At 37.2% G+C, this 21,022-nt stretch overlaps 1 protein-coding gene across 5 annotated transcripts in view; it reads right to left on the bottom strand.

Moving 5' to 3' along the window:
* Positions 1 to 21,022, bottom strand: part of LOC108717854 (palmitoyltransferase ZDHHC14) — a 114,066-nt gene that overhangs the window by 4,031 nt on the left and 89,013 nt on the right. For 4 of the 5 annotated variants that reach the window (XM_041564459.1, XM_041564458.1, XM_018265257.2 and 1 more), the window contains 6 exons: positions 19,588 to 19,725; positions 15,582 to 15,630; positions 14,068 to 14,170; positions 13,214 to 13,323; positions 11,660 to 11,762; positions 4,384 to 5,616 (listed from right to left, as the gene is read on the bottom strand). In XM_041564459.1, coding sequence (XP_041420393.1) covers positions 5,215 to 5,616; positions 11,660 to 11,762; positions 13,214 to 13,323; positions 14,068 to 14,170; positions 15,582 to 15,630; positions 19,588 to 19,725 — 905 coding nt within the window. In that variant the 3' untranslated portion in view covers positions 4,384 to 5,214. Of the gene's footprint in view, positions 1 to 4,383; positions 5,617 to 11,659; positions 11,763 to 13,213; positions 13,324 to 14,067; positions 14,171 to 15,581; positions 15,631 to 19,587; positions 19,726 to 21,022 lie in introns of those variants that run through there. The other variant, XM_018265258.2, reaches the window with a different exon arrangement.

Here is a 21,022-nt window from a genome sequence, read left to right as displayed (position 1 = left end):
AAACTGACACGTTTAAGCAGTTACGTGCCAAGATCATTGTGTCTAATCACATTCATTGAGTGCCATGGGTTTCACTGCTTCGTGGCAGTGCTAAGCTCCAATACCACAGAGAGTCATGAAGCCACAGGAAAAGTGCACTTAAATTAAAGAAATGCAAGTTAATGGAACGCATGATTAGGGAGAAACTCTTTTTCAAGTTGTTTTGATTTATTACAGCACAGAAACTTTTTTTTTTTTTTACCGAGTTCAGTTTGCACCAGTGTGACACTAGTTTATGCAATTATTTAATCGAAAAGTGTTGTGTAAATATGAATATTAAAAGGGTGGATCACCTGTAAGCGTTCTTTCAGTATGCTATAGAATGGCCAATTCTAAGCAAGTTTTTAATTGGTTTTCATTATTTATTTTTCATAGTTTTTGAATTATTCTTCTGATGCTTTCCAGCTTTCAAATGGGGGTCACTGACCCCATCTAAAAACAAATGCTCTGTAAGGCTACAAATGTATAGTTATTGCTACATTTTATTACTCATCTTTGTCTTTAGGTCCTCTATTATTCATATTCCAGTCGCTTATACAAATCAGTGCATGGTTGCTAGGGTAATTTGGACCCTAGCAATCAGGCTGCTGAAACTGCAAACCGTGAGCACTGCTGAATAAAAAGCTAAATAACTTAAAAACCACAAATAAAAACTAAAAACCAATTGCAAATTGTCTCAGAATACCACTCTACATCATACTAAACATTTAACTTAAAAGTGAACAGCACCTTTAAGGGATTACCTCATTTTAAAGGCTGTCTCCAATAGACTCCACTTTATCCAAATTTTTTTAAAAAGGATTTCCTTTTTCTCTGTAATAATAAAAAAGTAGCTTGTACTTGATCCAAACTAAGATATAATTAATCCTTTTTGGAAGCAAAACCAGCCTATTGGGTTTAATTATGGTTTACATGATTTTCTAGACTTAAGGTATGAAGATCCATATTACAGAAAGATCTGGAAAAACCCAGGTCCCGAGCATTCTGGATAACAGGTCCCATACCTTTACTTCCAAAACTTTATAGGATTTCTGCTATGTTGAATTTGCCCTTTTAGAATGCAGTTTTCCAAAAACAGAATTATGTTTACTAATAAGCATTGCACAGGGAACTCCAGACCTCAGGGCTTAAACAAGGATTCAAGGAAATAAAACACAATTGTGAATATATGTTAAAACATTCTTTGTTGCGATTTATCCAAAAAAAACAAAACAAAAACGAAAGAACTTGGATAGTACCTTTTCATAGAAATCACAGGTTTGTTTCGAACAACTTTATATTTCCCGTTAATATTTTCATGGAACAATGAGAATCACAAAAAGGCCGTCTCCCAAAGACTTTATTTTATCAAAATAATACAAATTTTTAAAAAACATTTTCTTTTTTGCTGTAATAAAATAGTTCCTTCTACGTTATCCAAACTAAGATATAATTAATCCTTATTGGAGGCAAAACTAGCCTGCTGGATTTATTTAAGGTTTACATGATTTTATAATAGACTTAAAGGAGAAGGAAAGCTATGGAGGGATTTTATTGACAATAGATTAGCTGCAATAGTGCAAGCTAGAATGCTATATTTATTCTGTAGAATGTTTTACCATACCCGAGTAAAAAGCTCTAGAAACTCTTAGTTTAGGATAGGAGCTGCAGTATTAACATGGTGTGACATCACTTCCTGCCCAAATCTCTCCCTGCTCTTGGCTCAGATTACAGTAGAGAAGGGAGGGGGGGTGGAACTGAGCATGCTCTTGCCCAGGGCAATGAGGTTTAAGTTGAACGCAGGAAGTCTGATACAGAAGCCCATGTGTACACAATAGAAGGAAAGAAATGTGGTGTTTCTTTTGACAGGGGACTCAGAGCAGCATTACTTTGGGGGTTTACTGGTATATTTAGATGGACCTTTCTGATCGGCCGAATCCAAAATAGTGGATTCGGTGCATCCCTAGTTTTAACCTTTCCTTCTCCTTTAAGGTAATTAATTATGGATAGATCCATACTTGTAAAAACCCCAGGTCCAGAGCTTTCTGGTAACAGGTCCTGAATATGAATATTGTCTGAGGTTATATGTTAAACAACTTTGCAGGAAAAAAAAGTTGTTTTGTCATAGTTTCTTCAGCAACCACATTTTTGTTTTCAACCTCCAAATCTGATAAATAGCTAGGGTTGTCATCTGTCCGGATAGGGTCCGTTTTTGACCTGGACAGTCCGGATTTTTGAAGGGCTGCCTGGTTCAAAACTGCCTGCCACAGGAAAACCAGCCAGAATTTGATAGGATTGACATGGTGATTGGCCTATCACGATCTTCACATCATAGCCCCGCCTCTGTCACCATACCACGCCCCCACACCCCTGTGCCCATTGCAACCTGGCCCCTCCCCCTGCCTGAAAATTGGGCCAAAAGGTGGCAACCCTATAAATAGCCCTCCTAAAAGTACAAAGTATAAACCCTATTTTACGGCTAAAGGGGCTGCATAATATTTTTGAATAAAACAAAAATGTATAGCTTTTCCAGATGATTAAAATGAATAAAGGATACTGTGCTGCCTATTTTAGGCGATTTCTTTTGTAGCATACTTAGTCCATTTTAATGTTTCCCTTAATAGTTTACAATAAGTTTTTTCAGCAGCTGCTTTATTGCAGCCTAAAGAAAAGATTCATGTCTCTGCAGAACTGGTAAGCAGTGGCACTACAAGTAACTACAAGCTAAAAATACTCTATAGCAAATGCAAAGGCTTTGATTGTGGCAGATCTGTAAAAATGCTATGAGAGGCAATAGGTACCACTTAAGCCAGACTTCAGTGAACTGAAAAAAAATAAAATATGTAACATATTTAAAACAGATTTTTTTAAAAAAATGATTGGACCATGTAGTTTTAGAGTTACAAAAACATGAACTTTTATATGAACTGCATCAATTAAATGGATGAAAAAGCAGCACTTCATTTGTTCCTACAAGCCAAGTTATACCTGCTCTTAAGTGGAAACCTCTCAAATTCTATGTTATTGATTCAAACACACGGATAATTGAAAATGTTTGAAATCTGCATGTCCTACTGCAACTCCAAGCAAATAACGAGTAGTCCAGGGTTGGCTAGAGCATGGACAAGCATGTCCCCATTTATAACATCATCTCCAGAGAAGCCCACCAAGTAACAGGTATTTGGTGGAAGTGAAAACATCTTTATTTTTCTACCATACAAGTAAAGAGGAGCAAGGTAACAAACTTACCCATTTGGGTGTATAGTCAATTGTCCGCTTTTACATAGTTACAGTAGTTAAATTGGGTTGAAAAAAGACCAAAATCCATCAAGTTCAACCCCTCCAAATGAAACAAAGCATCCATACATACACACACTGACCCCCCATACACTCACATAAATTATATATACCCATATCTATACTAACTATAGATTTTAGGATCACAGTATTCTTTGATATTATGTTTATCCAAGAAATAATACAAGCACTCATAAAGGCATTAACTGATCAGCCATCACAACATCACCCGGCAGTGCATTCCACAACCTCACTGTCCTGACTGTGAAGAACCACCTACGTTGCTTCTTCTTTTCCTTTAGTCTGAAGGGGTGGCCTGTGGTGCGGTGATCCGCTTTATGGGTAAAAAGGTCCCCTTCCAGTTGTCTATAATGTCTTCTATTATACTTGTAAAGTGTAATCATGTCCCCTCTCTTTTTTCCAGAGAAAACCACCCCAACCATGACTCCCCTCATAATTTAAGTCTTCCATCCCTCCAACCAATTTAGTTGCACGTCTCTGCACTCTCTCCAGCTCATTTATATCCCTCTTAAAGGGCACCTGTTGAGTAAAAATGGTCCCAACACATTGGCATTTAGTGTATAACTTGCACTTTTGTGATTTTTGCCAAAGTGCTTAACCTTTTTTTATCAGCAAAAATTGCGACAGAACTTTCAATGCCCCAGGTCATTAATAAACAAATTGAAAAGCAAAGGGCCAAGTACAGAGCCCTGCAATACTCCACTAACAACACTGGTCCAATTAGTGGGGTCTATGCTCAAATGAGGTTCCACCCATTTTAGGACTAATGTCTTATAATGTGGTTCCAAGAAAAATATTTAAGGAATCAAACATTTGTTTTCCAACCTTTGTGGCAGTTGCATGACTATGGACGCTAGGAGCTTCTGCTTTCTACAGCTGTACAGCTATACCCATCAGGCTTTTATATCTGAACATATATCTGTTCCATTATGGCACTTCAAAACAACAAGAGTTTGCTGCTGGAAAAGCAGAATAAAATAAACTAAAGGTCCTGGCAAAACAGCTTCTTCTCGTAATCATTCCAGTTCAACTAAGCAGAGACTCATAAGAAAGAAATGTATATTTATTGGACGTACACCAGATACCTCAGCACACAAGGAAACCATCATTGTATTATAATGTGCAATGAACTAAGTCAATGATTCAGTAGCAGCCCTTAGTCGTAAAGCTCAGCTGACCATATTATAACAAAGTACTAAAATAGTTTTATTTTGTCAGTTTGGTGTTTGGTATTTATTGTAACACCAATTACAAAAAAAAGCAGTTTGTGTTTTTCAAGATTAAAACACCATAAAACAGCATCTCAGAGGGCAGTGTATTTGCAGCTTTCAAAACACAAATTAGTAAATGTACTGAATGAAAATTGCTTTAAAATGTTAGAAAGACTATTGAAGATCTCTCTCTACAGTTTTCATTGTACAGTGTGTTAGGCTACTAAAAGTATGGAAGTCCTAGTTTTCTGGCCAAACAACTAGCAATCCTCAAAATGCCTTGAGAATCTCATCTCCTGAATTTGCTTTTGTGCAAGTTGGTACATCCAAATGATTTTCTTTAAAAGCATTATTACAATGTATTGTAACACAATACTCCAAGTCCTTTATGATGACACAGACCACAATTCATAAAGAGGCTATACAATCATGGATGATAAGTAAGAAAAGGTCTGGAAAACAAAGATTTCTTAACTGAGGCCGTTTTAAAAAAAAAAAAAAAAAAAAAAAAAAAAAAGTCACCAACAAAACTTTCTGCACTGGCCTTAGAGCTTTAGCCATTGTAAACGGAGTGTCACTGTACTATGCACATTTCTCATAACACAGTGCAAGCATATCACAGGGATTAAAAGGTGTGCATTCTGATAATTGTAGGAATCACAGTTGATCAGACAGAGCTGAGTTTCACAAGACCACGCACAGAATCTTCATGCAAAGAGTCTTGAGTGACCAGATTTAGGACATGCATTGTATGGCTATGAGCCACTGGGCTAGTCACTGGCAGCATCCCTGGAGGTGAAGGTGCCTCATCTGGTGTTAGGAACTGATGGTTTCCAAGGTCTTCTTTCAATGGTATCATGTCTGTTAAAATGGATTCTGAATTAAGATTTGGCATCGAAGAAGGTGGTGTTGGTTGCCCGAGTGCTAAAGAGGTACACGGTGCAGGTATGGAAGCCTTTCTAGGCAATGGCAGTTCATCGCTGGTTACAGAGGGCTCATTCTGAAGAAGTGGCGTAGCTGCGGCCTGCAAAACGAATTTGGTGCTCTGAATGCACTGGTCTTGGTCGCACTGCAGAATGGAAGGGTACGGAATAACAAATATAAAACCAAAAAGTGTATTTAAACAAAACATTAGGATGGGTAAAGTAAATTAAAAAAAAGGAGTGAAGATGAAGAGAAAATTGAGAAAAGTTAGAAAAACCTGATCTACAATTACAGCTTTTTCAGGCATGTCATTTCTTTTTATAGCATTTTCCAGCAAATACTAACAATAATGGTTAAATACAGATGGAACAGGCTTGAAGTGTACTATACACACAAAATATGACAGAATAACAAATAGTGTTCCTGTTTTAACTAAAATAAATTAATTCCTCTTAGTTTTATTATCCAAAAGCTTGTGACCCTCTGAGGATCGGGAATGACATGATTGTTTCAACAGTTCTTAACTAATTAAGTCTATTTCTCATAAGATAATAAATATGTTGATGTTCAGATGGTGATCTAAAAAGCAAGTAGCCTTAAACTAAGACACAAATTCTATTCTGCTTAAAAATGGGCATTTTTTACCAAATTATCTTTTTATCATGTGATAATTAAAGGCATATTCCACCCTAGAATCAACATTTAGTATGATGGAAAGACATTTAAAAATGAATTGCAAATTAAAGTGCACATACAAAGACTTGGTTTTAAATTTTAAAGTAAATAACATTTAAACTAAAAAGTATTGTCCCCAATACACAATGTAACTTCAAATGCTCATTTGACAGTTTTGAATAAATTAAATCCATCACTGCCAATCGAAGCAAGCACTGAATACAGGCAAATACACGAAAAAAACTACTTTTTATACAGCAACAAAACATTTACACAGAACCTGCCCCACACAGTTTACAGTCTAAGAAGAATATCAGACATTAGGGTAAACTTAACCAGAAGACAATTAGCATGCCTGTTTTTGGAGAATGAAAGGAAACCCAAAAGGACATTAAAAGAATATAAACTTCCTGTGGATAGTTCTCTAGTTGGAAATGAACCCAGGACTTCAAGGAGAAGTACGCAAGAGTTATCGGAAAGGTATATATGAACACAGCAGTAAACCCTCAAAGTAATGCTGCTCAGTTCTCTGTCAAAAGAAACACCACATTTCTTTCCTTCTAGTGTGTACACATGGGCTTCTGTATCAGACTTCCTGTTTTCAGCTTAAACGGACAGGGCAGGGCTTGAGCATGCTCAGTTTGCTCCTCTCCCCCTCCCTGCTGTAATCTGAGCTCAGAGCTATGAGCGAACAAGGAGAGATGCAGGCAGGAAGTGATGTCACCGCAAACTAATATGGCAGCTGCTATCCTAAACAGACAGAGATAGTGTCTACCTAGAGCGGTTTACTCAGTTATGGAAAAGCATTCTAAAGAATAAAAATGGCGTTCTGGCTTGCACTGTTGTGGCTAATCTATTGGCAATAAACTGCCTTGGTAGCTTTTCATTCTCCTTAAAGAACTCCAAAGCAGCATTGCTAACAGCTGAACCACTTGCTTCGAATCATTTATGAACAGAAAAAGGCCAGTTTTGACTTTTCTTAAACTACTGGTGAACTGGAGACCAAGTGGTGTCCAGAATTAGTGTGAATAATCCAGTAAGAAACAAAATGTGACTCAGTCTGAAAGAAAGCAATGCATGGCAACAGGATTTATTAAAGGAAAGTAATTTAAACTTGGGTGTGCCAAAAGTTAAGCACCCCAATTGGTTGTATTTACTTATGTGAAACCCCAGGTCAGTGCTCCTATCAGCAGAAAACTGCACCGACCCGCGGTTCTGCCAGCGAGCAGCATGGATCGATCGTCTTGTTAGCTCTTAATATTTCCCGGGCAGACGCATGCGCATTAGAATGAAATAGGCGGCTTTTTTGTTAAAATGTGTCTCTTCACTCTACTGTGCATGTGTAGCCGCAAAAGAGAAGATGATCTCTCAGTGGTGTTCCCTGGAAGAACCAGGTAAGTAAATACAATCACTTGGGGGTGCCTAACTTTTGGCATCCCCAAGTATAAAAAGACTTTCCTTCTCCTTTAAAGCATTAAATAGGGGCATTGGCCACAAAACTTGTTTACTGCTTTAACAGAGTTCAGCTTCATTGCCTTGCATAAGAATTAAACTGTTCTTCTGCTTCAGTTTAGTAGATACTGGACACAATACTCTAAGGGGCCCATTTACTTAATTTGAGTGAAGGAATAGAGGAAAAAAACTTTGAATTTCGAATGGTCTACTTCGACCTTCGAATCGAAATAAAAATCGTTCGACTATTCGACCATTCGATAGTCAAAGTACTGTCTCTTTAAAAATTACTTCGACCCCCTAGTTGCCACCTAAAACATACCGAGGCCAATGTTAGTCTATGGGGAAGGTCCCCATAGTTTCCTAACAATTTTCTGATCAAAGGAAAATCCTTCGATCGATGGATGAAAATCCTTCGATTCGAGGGGTTAAAAATCCTTCGATTCGAAGGATTTAATCGTTCGATCGAACGATTATTCCTTCGATCGTAGGAATAGCGCTAAATCCTTCGACTTCAATATTCGAAGTCAAAGGGTTTACATTCGGCAGTCGAATATCTAGGGTTAATTAACCCTCGATATTCGACCCTATGTAAATCTGCCCCTAAATAACGGAAAGACCAAAGTATTATACATTATGGATAAGTTCCCATATCTGTATACAGTAAGGTATCTGAAACATACAAAAGCATCACAATGCTTTGCATGCATGAAAAACTCCTACAGAAGCATGCATAATGTATGGTACCCGTATATTGAATGCATATAAATCACTACAAACCTAGTCTATAAAAAATGGCATGAAACAGAAAAATAAATTGGCTTAATTAAATACAGTCGCGTGAAAAATTTTACAATTAATATGCCATCTGGAATATATTTTTTCTTTCTATATTTATAATCTTCCAAAAGAAGTCTTCAAAGAAAATGTTCAGCCTGTGAGACCTGGCTGCTATATCTTTACTTTTCCATCATACAATCATCATGGCAGGAAAAATCCCACATACAGATTCGTTTCCAGCAGCTGCCAAAAGATGATGGCAGCTAAGGAAATAAACACAGATACTGTATTTGGCTATAGTATTTGGATCAGCAATATTTCTGATTTGTAACAGAATTAGTGTTTCTGAAAAATCTGCCCAAATACACTATCACATGTTTAGTAACTAAGCACGGGGGGGTGGGAGGCCTATTTATCAAAATTTGAATCTGTGAGGTTTAGCGTTTTTTTCTACTTCTAATAAACTTGTAATTTAAAAAAACGAAAAAAACCAACATTTAATTATGAAAAACTAGAATTTGTGAGTTTTACAAACACAAACAAATGGCTTGAATTTTGCCCAGGACAACTCCCATCAAATTTTTCATGAACTGGCCAGCTTTTAGATACTGATTTTCTACATACAAGTATGTTTTTTTTTGTTTTTTCTTAATAAATACCAGACATTCGCGTTTTGAAAATATCATACGAGTTTTTTTTGCAAAAAAAATTCGCATTATGGTAAAAATTCGAATTTAAACCTTGAAAAATCACCCCCCAAGTATGTGACTGACCTTTAGGCACAATGGTAAATAATATTTATACCACTCTTTCAAGTCAAAACACTAAATGGATACTAATAAATGTGTGTTTGCTTAAATGTAATGACAAAATGTGTCACTCATTATCTTTGCCTTCTGTTTCCAATTCTTCCAGCCAGCCTGATGTATTTGGCTTCCATCACCTTCATCTGCAATCCCTGTTTTAGCTTAATGCCCAGTAATAAGTCTGCCCTTTTGTTGCAGTCTTTAGGGATCTTCATACAGAATGAGATACAGTGGTGTGAAAAACTATTTGCCCCCTTCCTGATTTCTTATTCTTTTGCATGTTTGTCACACAAAATGTTTCTGATCATCAAACACATTTAACTATTAGTCAAAGATAACACAAGTAAACACAAAATGCAGTTTTTAAATGAGGGTTTTTATTATTTAGGGAGAAAAGAAATCCAAACCTGTGTGAAAAAGTAATTGCCCCCTGAACCTAATAACTGGTTGGGCCACCCTTAGCAGCAATAACTGCAATCAAGCGTTTGTGATAACTTGCAACAAGTCTTTTACAGCGCTCTGGAGGAATTTTGGCCCACTCATCTTTGCAGAATTGTTGTAATTCAGCTTTATTTGAGGGTTTTCTAGCATGAACCGCCTTTTTAAGGTCATGCCACAACATCTCAATAGGATTCAGGTCAGGACTTTGACTAGGCCACTCCAAAGTCTTCATTTTGTTTTTCTTCAGCCATTCAGGTGGATTTGCTGGTGTGTTTTGGGTCATTGTCCTGCTGCAGCACCCAAGATCGCTTCAGCTTGAGTTGACGAACAGATGGCCGGACATTCTCCTTCAGGATTTTTTGGTAGACAGTAGAATTCATGGTTCCATCTATCACAGCAAGTCTTCCAGGTCCTGAAGCAGCAAAACAACCCCAGACCATCACACTACCACCACCATATTTTACTGTTGGTATGATGTTCTTTTTCTGAAATGCTGTGTTACTTTTACGGCACATGTAACGGGACGCGCACCTTCCAAAAAGTTCAACTTGTCTCGTCGGTCCACAAGGTATTTTCCCAAAAGTCTTGGCAATCATTGAGATGTTTTTTAGCAAAATTGAGACGAGCCTTAATGTTCTTTTTGCTTAAAAGTGGTTTGCGCCTTGGAAATCTGCCATGCAGGCCGTTTTTGCCCAGGCTCTTTCTTATGGTGGAGTCGTGAACACTGACCTTAATTGAGGCAAGTGAGGCCTGCAGTTCTTTAGATGTTGTCCTGGGGTCTTTTGTGGCCTCTCGGATGAGTTGTCTCTGCGCTCTTGGGGTAATTTTGGTCGGCCGGCAACTCCTGGGAAGGTTCACCACTGTTCCATGTTTTTGCCATTTGTGGATAATGGCTCTCACTGTGGTTCGCTGGAGTCCCAAAGCTTTAGAAATGGCTTTATAACCTTTGAAATTGAACTCAGGTGTGATAAACAACAGTTAAGTTATTTTTTAACAAGGGGGGCAATCACTTTTTCACACAGGCCCATGTAGATTTGGAGTTTTTTTTCTCCCTTAACGTAAACCTTCATTTAAAAACTGCATTTTGTGTTCAATTAGGTTATCTTTGACTAATAGTTAACGGTTTTTGATGAGCAGAAACATTTAAGTGTGACAAACATGCAAAAGAATAAGAAATCAGGAAGGGGGCAAATAGTTTTTCACAACACTGTATATTTTTGCTCTGGCCTTTCCTACAACTGGATCCAATATCTTATTTTAATATTCCTAGCATGCAGGCCAAAAATTACCCTTCATGTTTCTCTGATATTATTGCTAAGGATTCCAAAAACAAAACAAAAACCATCAGTATATGAATCTCTGTGCCATAGGCAGAGGGTGATTTTTTTTGTTTTTGTTTGGGGAGGCTAATGACACATGCAGTGTCAGTGCCGAAAAATCAGGATGGTCCACAGTCGTCGTTCTGACAAAGTTATATTATATTTCACCTGTCATTTTGCACACATGGTCCAGATCTTACGTACCAGTAACACCATTGTACCAAATAGAGAATAAGCACTGCATTAAATACACAGCATTAAGATCACTATAGACATGAATAAAGGGAACTACATTAACCATTAATTACATTAAGCCCAGATAAGTCTGTAAGACAACCAGGAACATAACTACCCCCTGCAGGACTTGCAGTCCCCCAAAAGCAGATTCGCTCGTGCGCGAATTTCAGTTTTGTTATTTATTTATTTTGCTTTAGAAATATTATAGTGTGCTGCAGAGCATACTTATGCCAACATGTTTACACTGCTGAAACAAACTGGATCATAATGGTTGTGTCAGACAACTTATGAGAGTCAGCCGAACAAAAACAGGATGAATCAGCGAAGCAGGCGAAAAATAGTTAGGTTGATGGTTCACAGTAATAAAACATTTTAATATAGCCTTTGCGTTGAAGCAACGGAAATTTGAATAAAACGTCCCCTTAAAGAAGTAGTTAAACGTCTAACAAAAAGGCAAAAACATGTAAATTGTTCTTACCATATTGCTTTCAGATTGGGTAGATCCATACATGGTCAGTCCATTGGATGGGGAGACTGCCTGTGCCATATCAGCTTGCACAAACCCTCTTCTATCAATTAAGCTAAAACAAATAGGAAAAAATATATAATATTATTAAAAAAGAAATCACGGTGAGTCATTTTTCTGTAATAAACATTTACTCCAAGACTTATGTAGGTCTTTTATGTAATTTTGTAAACATAACAAATAATTACAATTGGTGGCATTGCTATCTTTGCAGTTAAGACTTGTCAGAGCAGCTCCTTTCCATGACCCATCAGACAGTCTTCCAATTTTACAGCCTTTAAAAGATCTCTTTAAACACATTTATTTAGAGAAGCGTACCTTTAACTTAGCATTCTTACATGATTAAATATAAACCACAGTTACGTGCTAAATGCAACACTTATGCGGTTATGTAATAAAAGGCACTACGTTTGTCAAAAAGTAGTAACCCGTTGCAACCAATCAGCAGAAAGTACTGTTTAACAGCAAACATCTTATTGGTTGCTATAGGTTACTGATCCTGGGCAAAATGACTGCTTTTTATTACATATGGGGGTTAATGTTTAATATCACATTTCTAAGTTAGTTGAATTGTGATCTCATCCATCCCCAAATCTTGTGTCTCACACCCTTAACTTTTTTTTAATTCAGGTAGTGTTTAACAGATGTTACAAAATGTTATTCACACGAGGCATACAAAATATTGGTAAAAAAAGGGAGTATGTTACATTTGAGAGTATACAACCAAAGACAACATGTTAAAGGCATTCCGAACAATTATTAGGATGTGGGAGAAGGTATTTATCTTGCCACTGACCTCAGATTTTATGAAACTTACTGGGACACTTGAGACAGACAATGCGTTCAAGGTTACAAGTTTCGATCATATAGATTATCCAGGCTTGGGCCTCTGGTGAGGCTCTGCTTTTCCAGTTTTGCGTTATGAGTTTTTTTCGCTAGGAAAAGCACTTCATAGACAAACGATTGTTGATATCAGTTGGTAAGAGCATTATTAAGAACATAGAGTAGGCAGGGCTTAGGGGTTCTAGGTGGGTAGTATTCGTGAGTGCAAGTTTGTCTAATATTGCCAACCAGTATGGTCTACATTCCTATAGCATAGTTGTTAGTGAACCTTTTTCCAAGTTGCATCTAGTACAGCTATTGGGTATGGCAGAGTTCATAAGATGCAACCTGATTGGAGTATAATAAGCCCCATGCAAGACATATAATTGAATCATTATAGTACATGGAGATTAGTTGGGGAGATTTCATCACTACCTGCCCTACTTCATCCAGTATAATATCTTGTTGCTTCCCATTTATCACAGAGGGTTCCTAGAGAGGCACACCCTTGTCTCTACATTGTAAGCACAACCCCTTTATCTCCTGTATGAGTCCATAAAAGTATATAATCTGTATGTTTCATGTATACACCCTCCTACTGTACAACACTGCAAAATATGTTCGCTCTTATTTAAACGTGCATTAGTATACAACAATAATTTAGAACAGAGTCAAGACACTCACCTTGGATTCACTGGTCCACAAAGAGCAGCACTGCAGTTCTTAAAGATGTTGCCGTAGCTATACGGGTTATAGTTTTCTTTGCCTCTTTTACTAGACCAAGATCCTTTAATCTAGGATAGGTACAGTAAAAAGACTGAATATTAACACTAACATCACATATTCTAACTAAAAAAGTACTAACAGATTGTAGCATTTTAATCGACAAGGAGATCTTACAGCTAAGATATAACGCCTTTGTCTGCTATGGGAATGCCAATATAATAATGTGCTATTTATATATCCCCAATCTATTCCTCAACAGTTATATTTGCACATTCTCTTGGTTTTCTTTCCCATCAAATTATGGTCCAGTGTACCGGTCTCCAAACTTAGGCTGTAGCTCTACAATCAATAAACCATCAGAATTCACAAATTATTGCTGTATATCTTATTATTTCTAATTTGCATAATTAAACTTTAACATCTAAAACAGAGAAAAACAAGGCTCCTATTTGTTGCAATTTCATATTTCCCAGGGGAGACTTCATCTGAAGTGAAGTAAGGTGTGTGGTCAGTACAATCAACAATAACCAAATGTCTACTATTTGCCTATAGGTCTCAAATTTATTTTCTCTGCCTCTCTGTGTGTGCCTGCTGTTTTCTCCACGGTATTATACAATGTACAATCTGAGTATATCACCAAGTAGTATGTTTATTCTATTTAAAGAAAGCATAATAAACATTTATTCTAATGCTTTTCCTTGATCTCAGATGCCCTAGTGGAAAATTACTAGAACCTGATCTTCTTTATCAATAATAAGAGAAATTTCCAACACATATCCAATCAATGTGATACACGGAACGTAAATACTTACATCTTCATTTGTAGTTTGATTTGAGCCGATTAAATATGTATGAAAACCGGAAAGTCCAACGATTGACCAAACCGAAAAAAAACAAACCACGGCTTCCAGAACAGTGAGACTAGTAAAGGAAATTTTGTTGCAGTGAATAACACAACATATTATTACTTTAATATCTATAATTTTTAAGACCTAAAATATTTGTAATTTAATATCTATAATTGGGCCTAAAAGAATTTAAATTAAAAATTACAACACAATTTGAGCAAATAATGTATTATATGGTGTGAAAGATGTACGAGGATCAGTTAGAGAGAATAGATGAATGGAAGCCAAACTTATGCCATCATGGCAATGCAGGCTTCACTTAGATGCTATTATTTGAAATTATTAATTAATTACTAGATTCATCCTACCTGGTCAACATATACCTCAACATAAGAACAAAATACTGTGTAGATATTGTAAAATACATCATTTTTTTTTTTTACTCAGATATACTTTGATATATATCTTAAGCACAATTGGCCTCTGAAACTACACCCCTTTTTTCAATATTAGTTTAAATGAGTAGGACTTGTTCTGAACATATGGTTTGCCTATTTTAATTAGGAAATAGGCATAGCTTTTTATCTTTATTTTTTTTTTTTATTTGGACTAAATAGGACAAAATCTGAAACTAAAAGTCACATTCTAAGCACCTTTAAAAACAAATCAGCAGCCGGCTGAGAAGACCTCTAATGAGGTGTTCCTGATCAAGCAATTTGCAGGTCTCTGCTTTAGCATTCCTTAAAGGCATAATGTCGCAGGAAACATGTTTTGTTTTCAAAACCCATCAGTTATTAGTGCTGCTCCAGCAGAATTCTGCAATAAAATCCGTTTTTTCAATAGAGAAAACAGATTTTTTTTTACATATATATTTCATTTTGAAATCTGACATGGGGTAGACAATCAGTTTTTCAGGTGCCCCCCAGTCATGTGACTTTTGCTTGGATAAATGTCAGTAAATCTTTACTGCTGCACTGCAAGATGGAGTGATATCAACCTCTCCCTTTCTCCCCCAGCAGTCTAAGAATATAACAATGGGAAGGTAACCAGATAACAGCTCCCTGACACAAGATTACAGCTCTCTGGTATGAGAATAGCACTCAGTAGTAAAAATCCAAGTCCCACTGAGACTCCTCCAGTTACATTGAGTTGGAAAATCAATAGCCTGCCTGAAAGCAGATCCAGCATGAAGTGTTGGCTCTTTCTGAAAGCACAGGTTTAGGCAAAATGACCCAAGATGGCTGCCTACACTCCAATAATTCAAGTAAAAAAAGAAATGTGAATTATTTGCAATGTAAATTAGAAATTAAAACTAAACCATAAAAATGACAGTATCCCTTTAAGGGCAACGACACACAGGGCGATTAGTTGCTTCGATTTATAAAAACCCTATGTAGCCTTTTACTGATAGGGTAGGTACTAATCAACGTTTTAGAATCCCATATTGCTTAAAGCAGCCAATTTATGTTAAAGGATATCTTGCAGGACTGTCCTTTAAGGCATTAAGAAATCCACTTTGCTGCGAACCTAAAAAAAACAATTGCATTAGGCACATCATAAAGAAAATTAATATACAATAAATATCTAAAATGTATTTACTGGCTACACATTTTATGTTTTGTATTGTATTATGTCTGTATTGTGCACAGACACTGTTTTGAAGACCATTACAAACCACTTTGAGATAGCATGTTTGTTCAAGCAAACCTATTTTAAGAAGCATGGGTTAGGTCATCTGTATGTTTATCCAGAACATGTTTAACTCTCTATTGAGTGCAGTTATCTGAGAAGATCTACTTTTGTTTAGCAAAATTTATGTTTTTATGATTTACTATACCATATTAGAAAACATGAACAAAAAAATATGATCACAAAATGTATTACTTCGTTCTTTGATTATTTCCTTCCCATTCTCAAGCCTTTAAATTTGTCTCATCTCTGGTTTCCATTTTACCTTTACCTTTTGTCATAACTCCTGCCTACCACTATTTATTATTTGCAAAATATATTCCGTTTGTTCTCTTGCTTTGTCTGACTAATGTTTGTCTGACCTTGCTTGTTAATCTGTCTGGAAAGGGCGGGAACTTGGTTGAGAATGTTGTTTGGGTTTTTCATAAAGATCTATAATTAGATCACACACAATGTGTTTAGTCTGCCACCATCCGGCAGAAAACAAGAGCTCTCCATATTAGAGGACACATACAGACAGAGTGATAACAGGCCTTTCTTCCCTTTCATCACAAAAACAACAGACTGCAATAATTCTCTAGAATCCCACGTGTAATAAAACTATAGAATGCCATGTGTAATAAAACTAGTGTGTTTTGGGGCTAAAAGGGAAAGAATCAGCAGTGTCATACATTTCCCATTCAAGTGAATAACAGGCGGCAGGATCTGAGCTGGGCACTTCTCAACCAGCTGAAATAAGCCCCTGCAGAATATGCCAGGTGTGCCATGTCAATATATAGCAGCCCAACGATCTGTTAAAGGAAAACTATACCTCTCAAACAATATAGGTCTATATAAAAATATCGCATAAACGGCTTATATGTAAAATGCTGCTTTGTGTAAATAAACCATTTTCATAATAATATTTTTAGTAGTATGTGCCATTGGGTAATCATAAATAGAAAATCGCCGTTTAAAAAATAAGGGCAGCACCTTGGGATCCTATGATTTACGGTGCACACAAACATACCAAACAAACCATACTTGTTAGGTCACATGTGCCAATTAACAGACAGAGTTCTGTCTTTTGCTTCCACACTTCTTCCTGTTACAGTTAGAGTTGTAGTATTTCTGGTCAGGTGATCTCTGAGGCAGCACAGAGACCATCATGAAATGGTGGTTCAAGGCAAAAGATGTAAAAGAGCAATATTTACTTAAATATATATACCAGTTTGGTAAGATTCTTTAATATGCCACTTAATTTGATATAAACTGTTGCTTAAGTATTCATTTTGGGGGTATAGTTTTCCTTTAACACAGAGAAGCTGGAGAAAACAATAGAAAAACAAAAGTATATGATTGTAGCATCCATTGAACTTTTTCTAATTTTCCCCAGCCTGTTAATTAATTACTGATGATTTAGACATGTTATTAGGCAAGTACAGACAGCTAGAATACTATGGATGAAAGAAAGCAAAAATAAATAATGTTATAGATCTATTATCTGAAAACCTATTATCCAGAAAGTTCCAAGATATGGCACTGCCATTTTCCAGAGTGCTATTTAGTAAGCAATTATTAATTTTTACAAGTTTTACTGTAATAATTACACAGTACCCTTGAACTTACAGGTATGGGATCCGTTATCCGGAAACCCATTACCCAGAAAGCTTCGAATTATGGAAAGGCCGTCTCCCATAGACTCCATTATAATCAAATAATCCAAATTTTTAAAAATGATTTCCCTTTTCTCTGTAATAATAAAACATTACTGTGTACTTGATCCAAACTAAGATATAACGAATCCTTATTGGAAGCAAAACCAGCCTATTGGGTTTATTTAATGTTTAAATGATTTTCTAGTAGACTTAAGGTATGAAGATCCAAATTATGGAAAGATGCGTTATGCGGAATACCCAGGTCCCGAGCATTCTGGATAACAGGTCCCATACCTGTAATAACAAAAATAGCATAAACCCACATGTTTCCTTAAAGGAACAATAACATCAAAAAAATTTTTACAAAAATTCGTTAGAATACAACTAAATGAAAACACCAAGACAAATTAAAAATGCAAAGCCTTTAGAAATAACACCGAAACTCCACTTCCGCTCCTCTTCAGAAAAGGCGATATGGCGACCATCCATAGTGCAACGCTGTATTTCTCCTCCCTGGCTCTCTCTCCTATTGTACTATAGGGAGCCCATTATCCCCTGCTCCCACAGCCTAACCCTATCCTTTGTGCCGGAAGAAACCTTGTGCAGACCCCGGACTCCCTGCAGAGCCGGCGCGCCTCGGGGGAGATCTTGTTGGGACTCGGCCTCCTACTCACCCAGCAGGCAATACTTAGCTAGAGTGCCCCGGGGCTCACTGACATCGCACTGCTCGCACAGGACCATCGCCTCCTTGGGACTTCAGACTCCTTCTACCTACAACATTGCAATGCACCATCTCCTCTCCTTACCTAGCAGCCAGACAGTGCCATGCTGTGGCTCAGTGAGATACAGTTCTGGGCATCAGGGCCGCTTACTGGTTTTGAAAATGCCTAGTATGTTTCAGTGTGAAGCTACTGAAATGAGAAATAACTCATGTGATGCCAAAGTGATCCTCACAGACATCGCACTGCTCGCACAGGACCGTCGGCTCCATGGGACTTCGCGCACAGCTGACACCGCTGTGTGAGACTGCGCCGGCGGGCAGTGTTGTGAAATAGAGCTAATAAAAGGATCACTTTGGCATCACATGAGGTATTTCTCATTTCAGTAGCTTCACACTGAAAAACATACTAGGCAGTTGTAAAACCAGTAAGCGTCCCTGATGCCCAGAACTATATCTCACTGAGCCACAGCATGGCACGGTCTGGCTGCTAGGTAAGGAGAGTATAAGGAGAGAGATGGTGCATTGCAATGTTGTAGGTAGAAGGTGTTTGAATTCCCAAGGAGGCTACGGTCCTGTGCCAGCAGTGCGATGTCTGAGCGCCCCGGGGCACTCTAGCTAAGCATCACCTGCAGGGTGAGTAGGAGGCCGAGTCCCCGCAAGAACTCCCCCAAGGCGCGCTGACTCTGCGGGGAGTCGGGGGTCTGCAAAAGGTTTCTTCCGGCACACAGGATAGGGTTAGGCTGTGGGAGCAGGGGAGGATAATGGGCTCCCTATAGAAAGAGCCGCACACTGGGCACTTCAGCTCTTCATCCAGCCGGGCTGCTTTTCCTGCTGTCAGTACAATAGGAGAGAGAGCCAGGGGAGAAATCCAGCGCTGCACTATGGATGGTCGCCATATCGACTTTTCTGAAGAGGTGCGGAAGTGGAGTTTCGGTAAGTTATTTCTTAATAAAGGCTTTGCAATTTTAAATTTTAATTTGTCTTGGTGGTTTTTTTTCGTTGTATTCCAACAAAATTTTTGTAAAATAATTTTTGATGTTACTGTTCCTTTATGGAACATTATTTCTAATTACTGAATGAGGCTATATTATGTAAAACCTCAGGTCACATGCATTCCAGATAATCGGTCCATACCCAATACTTCCTTGTGCAACTAAAGTTTGCAATATAATTTCAAAAACAATAATAAATATTGTTGACAGTTATTATACAAAATATTTGAGAGAGATTCCAGGTTTAATTGTTTTTGCAGTGATTTTTTCAAACTTTTAAATTTCTAGTACGGCTATGTTCCTCTCTCAGCATAAATATTGCAGATTCAGAGCCGTGAATACTGGAGAGAATTTTACACCTACAATCACAATAGACTTAAGGGTCTGGTTGCATTTAATTAGGGACAAATAAAATTAAATAAAATTATGCCATCTGCATACTTACGAAGAATGACGTGCGTTATAACAAATGCAAATATAAATACTGTCAGAAAGGACAGCGATAAAATGAACATATAAAAAAATCTGTAGTTTCTTTTCCCCACGCAGTTTCCCACCCAGGGACAGTGGTGATCAAAGCGCTCTGAAATGAGAAGCAAAACAAACAAAAATATATGGAACAGAATTAATCAAAATAATCCATCTGATATGACAAATAAATCATGACAAAGTAAAAATGGTAGCCAAATACGATCTGTGCATGCTGTAGATACAAATCTACTTTCCTAAAGGCATCTTGTAGATTTTTTTTTTTAGCACTAAATCCAAATTTAGGTCATTCTTTGCATTTTAGATATAAGCAAAGTGGAAAAAACAGCATTTCAAAAAAAAAAACAAGAAAAAGATAAAAAATTGCAATGGCATGAAACACATGCAAGCGATTTTATTCTCCCAACCACCTAATGGCTTAAAATGACATATAGTAAGATGAAAAAAAAAGTACTCCACATGGAATAGGATTTCTTTTTCAACATACAGATAACTGATCTTTATTTCAATATTAATAGATAAAAGCGATACAACAATATCATGCACCCATCACAGTTTGTAATCCGCAATAAAAAATAAATGAAGTGCAAATTTCACATGGAGAAAAAGTTAAGTACACCCCCACATTTATCACTTACTCAAATACCTAAATTTTGAATCCGGTAAAAAGGACAAAAAAGGATCTCGGCGGAACCAGCTTTATCTAAACCTCACACATTAAGTTTGGTTTGTAAATAGAAAGAAAGCTAGGGAAGTCTGGGAAGGGATTTCAAGTTCAGCAAACAATTGGATATCAATCATTCCACTGTCCAAAAGATCATCTACAAGTAGAGAAGGTTTCAAAGGATTGCCAACTTGCCCAGGCCGTCCCAGCAAGTTGAGCCCAGAACTCAAGCAGAACTCAAGATGCTGAAAGAATTCTCGAAGAATAAAAGAATTTGCTCACAGGATCAACAGCCAGTTCTCCCCACTACTGATGTCAAAGTGCACAATCCAACCAAGACAACAGACAAGAGTTTTAATACCCAATATACAAGACTGGTGAGGATCCTGAAGGTATGCACCCTAGCCTCTCCATCGACAGAATATGCAATTCAAGAAAGAAGAAGTTGTAACCTATACTTTACAGTGGGGTGATTCCAAAATTATCAGCATTCCTTAGGAATACTACCAATTTGCTAAATAAAATACAGCATTTTATAATCCCAGAGCATGAGGAGGCATATTTGTGCACAATGGATGTATCTATCTTACATACATGTAATCCTCATCATAGGTATCATCATGAATACTCATGATATACCGTTGGTTCCATTTTTATGTTGTCTTGGAAACCATTTTATCCAGGAACTATTTCAGGTTTGACAACCAATATTATTTATAAAGACAGG

This window comes from Xenopus laevis, chromosome 5S (assembly GCF_017654675.1).
Source record: "Xenopus laevis strain J_2021 chromosome 5S, Xenopus_laevis_v10.1, whole genome shotgun sequence".
Taxonomy (NCBI): Eukaryota; Metazoa; Chordata; class Amphibia; order Anura; family Pipidae; genus Xenopus; species Xenopus laevis.
This window is presented reverse-complemented; position numbering and strand designations above follow the sequence as displayed.